Source organism: Aquarana catesbeiana, linkage group LG01 (genome assembly GCF_042186555.1).
Source record: "Aquarana catesbeiana isolate 2022-GZ linkage group LG01, ASM4218655v1, whole genome shotgun sequence".
Taxonomy (NCBI): Eukaryota; Metazoa; Chordata; class Amphibia; order Anura; family Ranidae; genus Aquarana; species Aquarana catesbeiana.
Window position 1 is genome coordinate 930,164,104 of NC_133324.1, and position 14,803 is coordinate 930,178,906.

Below are 14,803 nucleotides of genomic sequence, written 5' to 3' on the forward strand. Positions count from 1 at the left end.
ATGACTACCATTCATATTGGCACAACTCAAAGTAGTTCCTGCACTACTTTTTTTTTAAATCGGATCAAAGTCGGATTCTGTATTAACCGATCTGACTTTGGCATGCGACTTGTGCATAAAGGGGAACTCCAAGCCAATTTTTTTTTAAAGAAAAAACTGGCATGGGTTCCCTCTTCATGAGCATACCAGGCCCTTCGGTCTGGTATGGATTTTAAGGGGAAACCTACGCCGAAAATGCGGCACTTTCCCCCCCCCCCCAGGTGAATGGGTAGGGGTACGATGTACCCCATACTCATTCTTATAGGGTGGGGGAAATTAATTAAATATATACACTGCGCTATGAAAAACTAAAAATAAGGGGTACAGGGATCTGGGGGCCACCTTATTAAAGGGGGCTCCCAGATTCCGATAAGCCCCCCACCCGCAGACCCCAACAACCAACGGCCAGGGTTGTCGGGAAGGGGCCCTTGTCCTCATCAACATGGGGGCATCCGGCCATGAGGGCATGTGGCCTGGTATGGCTCAGGAGGGGGGTGCTCGCTCGTCCCCACCCCCTTTCCTGACCAGCTAGGCTGGTGCTCGGATAAGGCTCTGGTATGGATTTTGGGGGGGACCCCACACCGGCACGGAAGGGCCCGGTATGCTCATGAATTGCCGTGGAGTTCCCCCTAATTATTTGGTAATCAAAGTCGTGTCCCTGCTCATTGAAGTCATACTTCAAGTCATGGGGCAAAGTCGGATCCACAGTCGTATGACTGTCTTGTCAAAATCGCGGTCGTGAAATCATGGCAAAATCCCGTGACTTTGGATTAGCACAAGTGTGAAAGAGGCCTAAAGGTTTAGCAGTGGAAAACACATTTTGATAGATAAAAAGTGAATTTTATATACAACTATATAGATCAGACCAAAATGAGGGACAAATGAGGAGGAAAGAGGGACAGAGGGACATTGCTCCAAATCAGGGACAGTCCCTCGAAATCAGGGACAGTTGGGAGCTATGCTGTATCCTTACTGTGGAGGAGTGCGGGTGTAGCAAGATGGCGGCGACGGATAGTCACTTCCATTGCAAAACCTGACGGGTCGCCTAATGTGACTAAATACTGTATCGCCAAAAAAATGGCCTGGTCATTAAGGGGGTAAATCCTTTCGGGGCTAAAGTGGTTAAATGAATTAAAATAAATTAAAATGTTACCAATTTAATTACTCATAGCTCACACTCATTAGCTTGAGAACAACAGGGAATGCTGAGCTCTATACATGGACATATTACCATTAATTGCCGTTAATGCGAAGCGCGCAAAATCTGCGTACGTGTATTTTGGAGCGAATGGATATTTGTGTGTCACCCTATCAGTAAAACCCTCTGCAGTGCCCTGCTCCTCATATTATAAGTAGGATTTTATTGGGCTGAATTTGTACAAAAACTGTATAGAAGCAGGGTTGCCAACCTCAAGTAAATTTACTGACAGTTTGTAAACATCAATGATTTTTTTTTTACAACTGCCAGTAAATATCAGGGGCTGATAATTTCATGCTGTGTTGACTTTTTAAGTGTAATTCAAGCAAATGTCTTTGTTATCGGTATTTCCATATCATGTTTATACTGTTCAAACATTCACTGTGTTACTTTTCAATAGGAGTTCTGTCATTTATCAGCTTGCCAGTAAAAAAAAAATGTGCTCTGCCAGTAAATTTCCCATGTTTTTTTCAGTAAAAAATGCTGTGGGGAGGTTGGCAACCCCGTATAGAAGTGTCATGATTTGTGGAGCAGTGAGAGGAGACAGGTCCACTTTAAGTGAGTGTTTACGTTGCAGCCATCACTTCCTGCTTCCCTCCACAGAGTCAGCTGACATGAGGGTCACATGACCAGGCAGGGCTGGGAAGAAGCACCATGCCCGCAGTGTATGGAGGAGTGGAGGGGTGAGATCTTCTATTTCCTGATCTATACATGACTTTTCTATTGATTCCAATTATTGTTACTTTGTATCAGAAACATTGGAACAGGAAATCTGCTTCCTTCTCTTATCTGGGAATATTAATGATTATAAAATCTGATCATTTCCTTGTGCTCCGCATTCCTCCCATGTAATAGAAGAGCACCTTCCTTCTCTTCTCTCCTTCAACAGCTTTCCTTATTACTAATAATATTATTAATTAATACTATATTATTATTATGATTATCCCTTTCATGCCTAAGCCTATTTCTAACATTTGTTGTTTAAAAAGTTAAAATTCGTATTTTTTTGCTAGAAAATTACTTAGAACCCCCCCCCCCCCCCCCCAAACATATTTTATATATAGATATATATCTATCTCGCGCTCTCTCTATATCTATAACTATATCTATAACTATATCTATAACTATATATATATATATATATATATATATATATTGTGTGTGTGTGTGTATATATATATATATATATATATATATATATATAATATATGTGTGTGTGTTTCAAAGACCGCTGCGCAAATACTGTGTGACATAAAATATTGCAATGATTGCCATTTTATTCTCTAGGGTCTCTGATACACATATATATATCAGAGACCCTAGAGAATAAAATGACGATCATTGCAATATTTTATGTCACATGGTATTTGCGCAGCGGTCTTTCAAACGCAATTTTTTTTGGGGGGGGGGGGGAAGACACTTTCATGAAATAAAAAAAAAAAAAAAAAAAAAAAAGTATTCATTTTTTTTTTTTTTTTTTAATCCGCGCCATTGGCAGCCGAGTAAACTGGAAGTGACGCCCTGATGTCGCTTCCGGGATTTTACATCGGAGACCCGATCAGAGCCGAATCAAGTTTCGTACGGGTCTCAGTCTAGGCGGCGGACGCGCCGAATGGTGGATGGGGTCTCCTGGTGGGACGGGAGGCCCGGGATGAGCGGTGGGAGGGGGGGGGGGCCGTCCCCTTCCAATCCTTTAGGATAACAGCCGAGCGGCTTTTAGCTGCATCGATTGTTATCACTAAAGAGCCGACCTCTGGCTCTAAAAAAAAACTGTACCAGGGCGTGTAGCTGCATATCATCCCGGTATAACCCCTTCAAGCCATGAACGCAAATTAGCGTACTGTCGGTGTGAACGGGTAATTAATACTATATTATTATTATTTTTGTTAATAATAAAAATAATATAATAACAAAAAATAATAATAATATTAATAATAAATAATAATAATATCATAATAATAAAAATATTATTATTATTATTATTATAATGATTTATTATTATTGTTTTTATGATTATTCTAGATTATAAGCTCTAACAAGCGGGGCCCTCTGATTCCTCCTGTATTGAATTGTATTGTAAGTGTACTGTCTGCCCTCATGTTGTAAAGTGCTGCGCAAGTTGTTGGCGCTATATAAATCCTGTATAATAATAATTATTATTATTAATATTATGATTATTACTAAACACGTATATAGCACTGTCATCTCCCGTGGTGTAGTACAGAGTAATGTAGTTTTCTTGCAAAACAAATATTGTATAACAATAACATTATTACTATTATAAGCCCTTGCTCACAATGATGCGACTTGTCGTGCGATTTGACAGTTCCACATCACATGACAAGTCACACCCCGTTGCGGGCAGAAGAACCGTTCCTATTGGTGTGACTCGTGACGCAGCGATTATGAATAAAGGTTCCTGCACTACTTTTTTACCAACTTCTTTGCGACTTGCATAGACTTCTGTTAAATGAAGCTGCAATGAAATAGGCAGTGCAAATCGCAGTGATGTGCGGCTTTGAAGTTGTGCAGTTTCAAAGCTGCACCGGTGAGAATGGGGGGGGGAGGCTCCATTTATACTTTGTGATTTGGAATCGCAGGCAGAATCGACATAATTCTGAATCGTGTGCAACACGCATTCGAGTGCCATTATCCCTTATGGCACTCCAAACGCAATGCGATTCTGACGCAGTTGACGCTTCCGGCTCCATTCACACTTCTGCAACTTTGATGCAACTTGGATGTGCATTGTTGTCCCCCTGCAAAGTCGGACCTGCTGTTGCATGTAAGGCTACGTTTCCACTAGTGCGACTTGTCCTGTGACTTAGGACTGCAAAGTCGCACGACAAGTCGTATCCCATGATTTCCAATGAGTACCGTTCATATCGGTGCGACTTCAAAGCCATCCCTGCACTACTTTGGTCCCACTTTGACGTGACTTGAGGTCCATAGACCTCAAGCATACACAGGCAATGCTTCGAGTCGCATCAAAATTGGGCGACTTTCAGGTCGCAATAGTGGAAATCTAGGCTAAAACATTCAGGTGCGACTTTCATGCAACTTTTGAGGGTTTACATTGTAGTCTGTGGCCCTCAAGTTGCATGAAAGTCGGACCGAAGTAGTGCATGAGCTACCTTGAAGTCCCTGCAACTTTAAGTCGCACATCTATGAATGGTTATCATTGGGAAAACATGGGTTACAATCTGTCATGCGAGGTCCAAAGTCTTATGACAAGTCGCACAAGTGTGAATGGGGTATAACAGGATCGCGCAGCAAATCGCGTGACTCTTATCGCCTGATAAGGAGCATGAGCTTCTTGTCGGGCGACAAACACACATAGGATAACCCACGAAGTGAATGGGTTGTGCGACACGCGAAATCGCTTCCACTACGTGAAAGTGTGACGTCAGCCTAATATCCGGGCCGGCCGGGCAGACTCCATTCGCACAGAATTCTTTGCGATTCCAAATCGCATGGCAATCGCCGCACAACATGCGTTTGGGTACCAAGTGTCCTTTAATAGCACCCCAAACGCAATGCGATTTTCACGCGACAGGATCGCCCAGCATACCGCGCCTTTAAAAAATCGTGTGAAGCTTGTCTGACCTGAAAAGGAGCATGAGCTTCTTTATAGGTGACAAATGCGACATATGCGACACGTGATATTGAGTGCAAATCGCTCCACAAAAAATCGTGAATGCAGCCTGCGGGCCCGTTCACTCCAGAATGCGGTGCAAAAATCAGGTGTTACCCTGCAGCACACAAAAACGCACGGTGCCATTCATTTTTATTGGCACCCCACACAATCTAGCAAACGTGCACAACAAAGTGTATGGTACCGCAGTACTGAGGGCTTTGATATGCAGACATAATGAGGCCGGGTGCTGGGAAGCTCTGTACAGCCCCCTTGCTGGCCCCTCCCACCAGACAAGATCTGTCTGCATTGCATAGAGAATCACAGAGACCCAGTGATGACATCTCTGGTTTTACTATCAGGTATATCCGGATGTGTTCCAGATGCTTTTCTGCATGCGCGTTTTTGTTGCATTTTTTATGCGTTTTTGGTGCAGTCCAGTGCATTTTTTTTTTCCCCCATTTTTTTTTCTTAACCTTGAGTGCTAGTTTACACCATATAAAATGCGGTCCGGATGTGTTCCAGATGCTTTTCTGTATGCGCGTTTTTGATGCGTTTTTGATGCAGTCCAATGCATTTTTTTCCCCCCTCTTTTTTCTTAAAGGGGTTGTAAACCCTTCGTGTTTTTTCACCTTAGACCCCTTTCACACTGGGGCGGTTTGCAGGCGCTATTGCGCTAATAATAGCGCCTGCAAACCGACCCGAAACAGCCGCTGCTGTGTATCCAGTGGAGCGATGCGCTGGCAGGACGGTAAAAAAAGTCCTGCCAGCAGTATCTTCGGAGCGGTGTGTATACCGCTCCTTTACCGCTCCTGCCCATTGAAATCAATGGGACGGCGCGGCTATACCGCCGGCAAAGCGCCTCTGCAGAGGCGCTTTGCGGTGGTATTTAACCCTTTCTCGGCCGCTAGCGGGGGGTAAAACCGCCCCGCTAGCGGCCGAATACCGACGGTAAAACGCCGCTAATAATAGCGGCGTTTTACCGCCGACGCCGCCCCCCGCCCCAGTGTGCAAGGGCTCTTAATGCATCCTATTCATTAAGGTGAAAAAACACCTGACAGTCCCAGCCTCCCCCCTGTTTTACTCACCTGAACTCTGGAACTTCATCCAGCGGGGACGTGCTGTCCCTCTCTCTGCCCGGAGTCCTCAGCTCTTGATTGAATAGATTAATAGCAGCGCAGCCATTGGCTCCCGCTACTGTCAATCAAATCCAATGATGGGGGCGGGGCCAAGTCATACATTCTGCAGCTATGGACGCCGAGTGCTGAACTCGGGAGCGTGCCGCAAGGTAACCCCCTCGGGAGAGCGCTTCTCCTCGGGGGTTATCTGATGTGGGGAGGAGCCGTGAGAGCCGCCAGGGGACCCCAGAAGAGGAGGATCGGGGCCACTCTGTGCAAAACGAGTATGATATGTTTGTTATTTAACCACTTCAGCCCCGGAAGATTTGGCTGCTGAATGACCAGACCATTTTTTGCGATTCGGCACTGCGTTGCTTTAACTGACAATTGCGCAGTCGTGCGACGTTGCACCCAAACAAATTTTTTTTCCCCTTTTTTCCCACAAATAGAGATTTCTTTTGGTGATAATTGATCACCTCTGCCGTTTTTTATTTTTTGCGCTATAAACCAAAAAAAAGCGACAGTTTTGAAAAAAACACAATATTCTGTGTTTTTTGCTATAATAAATATCCCCATTTTTTTTTTTTAAAAAGCAAATTTTTTACTCAGTTTAGGCCGATATGTATTCTTCTACATATTTTTGGTAAACAAAAAAATTGCAATAAGCGTTTATTGATTGGTTTGCGCAAAAGTTATAGTGTCTACAAAATGGGGGATAGATTTATAGCATTTTTATTATTATTTATTTTATTTTTTTACTAGTAATGGCGGCAATCTGCGATATTATTTATTTATTTATTTATTTATTTTTTTTGTGGACTTCGACATTATGGCGGACACATCGGACACTTTTGACACATTTTCTGGACCATTGGTATTTATACAGCGATCAGTGCTATAAAAATGCACTGATTACTGTATAAATGTCACTGGCAGGGAAGGGGTTAACACTAGGGGGCGATCAAGGGGTTAATTGTGTTCCCTATGTGTGTTTCTAACTGTAGGGGGAGGGGACTGACCTAGAGGAAATGACAGATTGAGGTTCCTAGATATTAGGAACTCACGATCTGTCACTCATAGAACAGAACAGGGATTTGTGTGTTTACACACACGTCCCTGTTCTGCCTCTCATGACCGCGATCGCTCGTGGCCGGCGGTCATCGCAACCATCGGGCACGAGCATCGGCACTCCGCTGTGCAGCGTGCGCGCCTGCTATCCCGATCCCGCAAGCTGATGTATAGCTACGACGGCTTGCGGGATCATGCTGACCTGCAGCAGTATAATGACTGGTCAGCAAGCAGTTAAAAATAAAAAAGATTAAAAAAAAAAAAAAAGAACCCTTACAATCACTTTAACCCTAAATAAGGACATGTGTGTTCCAGTGCATTTTTTATGCGATTTACAGCGTTCCAATACAGTCCAGCACAGGAAAAATGCAGCATGTTCTACTTTTTTGTCTGGAGCTGGGACGCACTGGAGCTGCAAGCACTGGTGTGAACTATGCCATTGAAAAACCATATAACCTACTTTCCATGCATTTTTGATGCAGAAAAAAAAAACGCACTGGACAGCATGTGGTGTGAACTGGCCCTAAATAAGGACGTGTGTGTTCCAGTGACTCACTCCACTCACTCCGTGCGTTCCAGAACAAAAAGTAGAACGTGCTGCATTTTTTCCTGCACTGGACTGTACTGGAATGCTGTAAAACGCACCAAAAAAATGCACTGGAACGCACATGTCCTCATTTAGGCTTTGTTCACACCTCAGTGTTTTTGGGCGTTTTTCTGCTCTAAGCCTCAGCTGGAAAAACGCCCAACAAGACAAATCCCATTCATTTCAGTGGCCCCCTGTTCACATCTGAGTGTTCTGTCGCCTAAAGCAAAACAACCGTCGCTCAAAAAAAAAGTACATGAGCTTCTTTTTTGGCAGATTGCAGGCCTTTTACTGCTTTTTACATTGGTGACCTGGCCTGTAGAAAAACTCCTGGAAAAAATGTCAGTAAAATGCCTGTAAAATAGCAACGCCTAGATGTGAACGGAGGCTTAAGGAAAAATGAGGGAAAAATGCACTGGACTGCATCAAAAACGCACCAAAAATGCATCAAAAACGCAACAAAAGCGCACATGCAGAAAAGCATCTGGAACACTTCTGGACTGGAACTGGAACGCACTGGTGTAAACTATGCCATTGAAAACCATATAACCTACTTTCCATGCGTTTTTGATGCAGAAAAGAAAAAACGCACTGGACTGCATGTGGTGTGAACTGGCCCCTTAATGGAACATTGGAAGGATTACTCTGGGCTTCACTGACCTGGGACAAGCATGGGGCCAGTGAAGTCCCTAAACACCCCACATGCTTGTTTATGATTGGTCAGCCGTGTCCGATATTAGATTTCACCTGTCATACATAAATAATCTTCCCGGGAACAATAATCCCCGGGAACGGGCTCCATACATTTCCAGCACATACAATTAGATGTGAGAAAATGCAAAGTGCCACCTAGGGGGACCCACCATGCATGGTGCCAGAGCTCTGATTTGGAGCTGGAGTCACAGACTGCCGGGTGATTGCACCTTGGGGGCCCCCGGGGACACAAAGAAGACAATCTCCTCCCAGGGGCGGGTACATTGGGGAGCGGTGTTATTTGGAAGCTCCCCTGTTTCTGGTGGTCTGACGACTGTTGCAGGTTGGCAGTTGAGAGTAATGGAGGACCGTGTGTCGGGGGATGGGGTGTGAGTGTCACGGAACGCCTCCTTCATACTGTGATGTCATTGTCTTCTCTTTGAGCAGTGGTGGGACTCACTCCAAAGCTGTGCTGATCGCAGAGGATGGGCGGATCCTGTGTGAGACGGAAGGCCCCTGCACCAATCACTGGGTAACCGTTCACCACTTACCTTATAATACAAATACATGGGGGGGATGTAATGTCACACCAGGAGGTTGGTGTTCTCTGGATATGGAGCTTGGAGGGGTCCATGTATGTTATGGGGAGAGACAGGTCCTCTTTCAGACTTATGTTGAACTTGTATTAAGCCTGTGTGCCATCAACCAATATAAAGGAGGCTGTAGGGGGTACACAGGTAACAGTGTTAGTGTGTAAAGAGTGTAATACCGGGGATCTCTAGAAGTCCAGTGTAATGTGTCTCCAGTCTACGACTGTCTCTGAAAGCATGTCTACACTCTCTGACCATCTCCTGTATCATGTCTACCCTCTCTGACCATGTCCTGTATCATGTCTACCCTCTCTGACCATGTCCTGTATCATGTCTACCCTCTCTGACCATGTCCTGTATCATGTCTACCCTCTCTGACCATCTCCCATATCATGTCTACACACTTTAACAATCTTCCATATCATGTCTACACGCTCTGACCATCTCCCGTATCATGCCTACCCTTCTCTGACCATTTCCCATAGCACGTCTACGCTCTCTGACCATCTCCCGTAGCACGTCTACGCTCTCTGACCATCTCCCGTAGCACGTCTACGCTCTCTGACCATCTCCCGTAGCACGTCTACGCTCTCTGACCATCTCCCGTAGCACGTCTACGCTCTCTGACCATCTCCCGTAGCACGTCTACGCTCTCTGACCATCTCCCGTAGCACGTCTACGCTCTCTGACCATCTCCCGTAGCACGTCTACGCTCTCTGACCATCTCCCGTAGCACGTCTACGCTCTCTGACCATCTCCCGTAGCACGTCTACGCTCTCTGACCATCTCCCGTAGCACGTCTACGCTCTCTGACCATCTCCCGTAGCACGTCTACGCTCTCTGACCATCTCCCGTAGCACGTCTACGCTCTCTGACCATCTCCCGTAGCACGTCTACGCTCTCTGACCATCTCCCGTAGCACGTCTACGCTCTCTGACCATCTCCCGTAGCACGTCTACGCTCTCTGACCATCTCCCGTAGCACGTCTACGCTCTCTGACCATCTCCCGTAGCACGTCTACACCTCTCTGACCATCTCCCGTAGCACGTCTACACCTCTCTGACCATCTCCCGTAGCACGTCTACACCTCTCTGACCATCTCCCGTAGCACGTCTACGCTCTCTGACCATCTCCCGTAGCACGTCTACGCTCTCTGACCATCTCCCGTAGCACGTCTACGCTCTCTGACCATCTCCCGTAGCACGTCTACGCTCTCTGACCATCTCCCGTAGCACGTCTACGCTCTCTGACCATCTCCCGTAGCACGTCTACGCTCTCTGACCATCTCCCGTAGCACGTCTACGCTCTCTGACCATCTCCCGTAGCACGTCTACGCTCTCTGACCATCTCCCGTAGCACGTCTACGCTCTCTGACCATCTCCCGTAGCACGTCTACGCTCTCTGACCATCTCCCGTAGCACGTCTACGCTCTCTGACCATCTCCCGTAGCACGTCTACGCTCTCTGACCATCTCCCGTAGCACGTCTACGCTCTCTGACCATCTCCCGTAGCACGTCTACACCTCTCTGACCATCTCCCGTAGCACGTCTACGCTCTCTGACCATCTCCCGTAGCACGTCTACGCTCTCTGACCATCTCCCGTAGCACGTCTACGCTCTCTGACCATCTCCCGTAGCACGTCTACGCTCTCTGACCATCTCCCGTAGCACGTCTACGCTCTCTGACCATCTCCCGTAGCACGTCTACGCTCTCTGACCATCTCCCGTAGCACGTCTACGCTCTCTGACCATCTCCCGTAGCACGTCTACGCTCTCTGACCATCTCCCGTAGCACGTCTACGCTCTCTGACCATCTCCCGTAGCACGTCTACGCTCTCTGACCATCTCCCGTAGCACGTCTACGCTCTCTGACCATCTCCCGTAGCACGTCTACGCTCTCTGACCATCTCCCGTAGCACGTCTACGCTCTCTGACCATCTCCCGTAGCACGTCTACGCTCTCTGACCATCTCCCGTAGCACGTCTACGCTCTCTGACCATCTCCCGTAGCACGTCTACGCTCTCTGACCATCTCCCGTAGCACGTCTACGCTCTCTGACCATCTCCCGTAGCACGTCTACGCTCTCTGACCATCTCCCGTAGCACGTCTACGCTCTCTGACCATCTCCCGTAGCACGTCTACGCTCTCTGACCATCTCCCGTAGCACGTCTACGCTCTCTGACCATCTCCCGTAGCACGTCTACGCTCTCTGACCATCTCCCGTAGCACGTCTACGCTCTCTGACCATCTCCCGTAGCACGTCTACGCTCTCTGACCATCTCCCGTAGCACGTCTACGCTCTCTGACCATCTCCCGTAGCACGTCTACGCTCTCTGACCATCTCCCGTAGCACGTCTACGCTCTCTGACCATCTCCCGTAGCACGTCTACGCTCTCTGACCATCTCCCGTAGCACGTCTACGCTCTCTGACCATCTCCCGTAGCACGTCTACGCTCTCTGACCATCTCCCGTAGCACGTCTACGCTCTCTGACCATCTCCCGTAGCACGTCTACGCTCTCTGACCATCTCCCGTAGCACGTCTACGCTCTCTGACCATCTCCCGTAGCACGTCTACGCTCTCTGACCATCTCCCGTAGCACGTCTACGCTCTCTGACCATCTCCCGTAGCACGTCTACGCTCTCTGACCATCTCCCGTAGCACGTCTACGCTCTCTGACCATCTCCCGTAGCACGTCTACGCTCTCTGACCATCTCCCGTAGCACGTCTACGCTCTCTGACCATCTCCCGTAGCACGTCTACGCTCCCTGACCATCTCCCGTAGCACGTCTACGCTCTCTGACCATCTCCCGTAGCACGTCTACGCTCTCTGACCATCTCCCGTAGCACGTCTACGCTCTCTGACCATCTCCCGTAGCACGTCTACGCTCTCTGACCATCTCCCGTAGCACGTCTACGCTCTCTGACCATCTCCCGTAGCACGTCTACACCTCTCTGACCATCTCCCGTAGCACGTCTACACCTCTCTGACCATCTCCCGTAGCACGTCTACACCTCTCTGACCATCTCCCGTAGCACGTCTACACCTCTCTGACCATCTCCCGTAGCACGTCTACACCTCTCTGACCATCTCCCGTAGCACGTCTACACCTCTCTGACCATCTCCCGTAGCACGTCTACACCTCTCTGACCATCTCCCGTAGCACGTCTACACCTCTCTGACCATCTCCCGTAGCACGTCTACACCTCTCTGACCATCTCCCGTAGCACGTCTACACCTCTCTGACCATCTCCCGTAGCACGTCTACACCTCTCTGACCATCTCCCGTAGCACGTCTACACCTCTCTGACCATCTCCCGTAGCACGTCTACACCTCTCTGACCATCTCCCGTAGCACGTCTACACCTCTCTGACCATCTCCCGTAGCACGTCTACACCTCTCTGACCATCTCCCGTAGCACGTCTACACCTCTCTGACCATCTCTCACTTCCTGTTGTGTCTACAAGACAGGAGTTATAGAAAAATCTCTTCCCTCGCACACAGAATGTAAACCCCTTCCCCCACACTATAAAATGGCTAAAAAAAAAAAAGATGTGTAGGCTGAGCTTATAATCTGCTCAAAAATTGTTTTATTAAAATTACTTTAAACCTGTACAGTATGTGTAGATGGCCAGATAGACCTAGGACAGCTTCCCCTTGTGGCACATTCCCCAGAAATGTTTTTTTTTTTTAAATGGCAATGACTTTCTCTGTTGGAAAAAAAAAAATGTCAATTCACAAAATACACACATGATGGCGCCAGCTGATATCAAAACCAATGTCTCAAGGAACATTACAGTGTATCTAAAGCTGTTTTTTTTTAGATTGTGCTAGCCATAGGTGCCAAAAGACACCCCCAAATACTGGTATGCACAGCAATATACTGGAATATAGGCAGACATGCTTAATAGCAGCACCAGGTGCAATGGGCTTATTAAATAAGGCTGATTTTATTTTCTCTCCTTGCAGCTGGTTGGCGCAGACCGGTGCATGGAAGCGATCTATACCATGGTCACCGAGGCCAAGGAGAAAGCGGGGCTGGATGCCCAGGTCCCCATCCGATGTCTGGTAAGAATCCTTAGAGACCACTAGAGGGCGCTCAGCTTTGTCCAGGAAAAGGATTTGATGTATGTCGGAGACAGTACATGTCTGGGATCAGCAGATACTGTATAAAGACCTGTCATGTGTTTGCGTATTTTCTCCAAGATCTGTGTTTAGTCTTTTCTCCACCCCCTTCTGTAGTTTTCTACAGGAAGCCTGTAGTGGGTGGAGCCTGCTGGGGCCCCTCCCACAGCTCTGCTGGCTGCACAGGCCAGTGATGATGTCATTGCTACTTTTAAAAGCTAATACCTGGGCTTGCAAAGACATTTCATGCAGAGGGTGGGGCTGACCAGGAAATCTAAAGGTACAATATGGCACCATGCAAGATGAGCCTTAATCCGTCATATAAACAGTACACAGAAAAAAGGCCAAGCGACGGGCGATGGGTTAAATAGATGTATTAAAGCAATGCAGTTAAACAATGCATAAACAACTAACAGGCAACCAAAAAAGTTTTAAGATGCTGTTCTAAATAAACGAGTACTGGCCTATAGGCTAGCAATACATTTTACCTGTAGCAATACTAAAGCAAATTGTATATCTGGTGCAAACAGGGTAAAGTATTGGCATCAACTAATCCAAGAAATATATAATATACCGTATATACTCGAGTATAAGTCGAGTTTTTCAGCACATTTTTTTGTGCTGAAAGTGCCCCCCTCGACTTATACTCGAGTCAAGCACTTTTCTGCAGCAAAAAATGTCATTTTACGAACCGACTTTGGGACCCTGTATCTCAGGGCCACTTGATGCTAGGAACCCCAAATTTGGTGTGCAAACCCAGTGGAACTGGTACCATAACATATCGAAAGGTAGAGTACCTAGCACCAAGTGGCCCCGAGATACGGGGCCCCAAAATCGGTTCAGAAAATGTCATTTTCTGCTGCAGAAAAAGTGTTTGACATTTTCTGAACTGACTTTGGGGCCCCGTATCTCAGGCCACTTGGTGCCAGGAACCCCAAATGTGGTTTGCAAACCCAGTGGAACTGGTACCATAACATATCCAAAGCTGGGGTTCCTAGCACCAAGTGGCACCGAGATACGGGGCCCCAAAACCGGTTCGGAAAATGTCATTCTCTGCTGCAGAAAAGTGCTTGACATTTTCTGAACCGATTTTTGGGGCCCTGTATCTCGGGGCCACTTGGTGCTAGAAACCCCAGCTTTGGATATTTTATGGTGCTAGTTCCACTGGGTTTGCACACTAAATTTGGGGTTCCTAACACTAAGTGGCCCCGAGATACGGGGCCCCAAATTCGGTCAACTGTGTCCATCTGCAGCAATGTCATTTCGGGACCCTTTGGGTTCGGAGACCCCAAATTTTGGCTGCAGTTAGGGGGCATCTAGGAACCCTTAAATACTGATTTGAAGTTCGGGGGACCTATGGCTGCAAATGGGCACAGTGAGGCTGCAAATGGGCATTGTTGACCCTCTTTTCCACTTACAGTAGCTGTGTATTTCTCACCCTCGTCTTATACTGGGGTCAATAAGTTTTTCCCATTTTTTTTTTTTGTGGTAAATTAGGGCCTCGACTTTTATACTCGGATCGACTTATACTCGAGTATATACGGTATATAGAAATATAGGGCCCTTCTGTAAGTGATGCACATATAATTGTCCCTTTTAAGGGTGTGCAGCAGATGACTACTGGGCTGCTCATCAAGACTGGGGGGTGGGCTCTCTTGAATTAACTGTGTCAGTGTTGAGATATACACAGATGTTCAGCTCACCCATCCAGGTACACAGAAATCCAATCCTGATCACTTGGTGGTCTGCATT

General features: G+C 47.1%; 1 protein-coding gene across 1 annotated transcript in view; it reads left to right on the forward strand.

Annotated features, from left to right (window-relative positions):
• The first annotated feature begins 1,819 nt into the window (after positions 1 to 1,819).
• The window catches only part of NAGK (N-acetylglucosamine kinase), a 38,522-nt gene continuing 25,538 nt past the window's right edge, over positions 1,820 to 14,803 (forward strand). Inside the window, exons 1-3 of the mRNA XM_073611043.1 lie at positions 1,820 to 1,920; positions 8,784 to 8,868; positions 12,896 to 12,994. Coding sequence (XP_073467144.1) covers positions 1,892 to 1,920; positions 8,784 to 8,868; positions 12,896 to 12,994 — 213 coding nt within the window. The 5' untranslated portion in view covers positions 1,820 to 1,891. The remainder of the gene's footprint in view (positions 1,921 to 8,783; positions 8,869 to 12,895; positions 12,995 to 14,803) is intronic.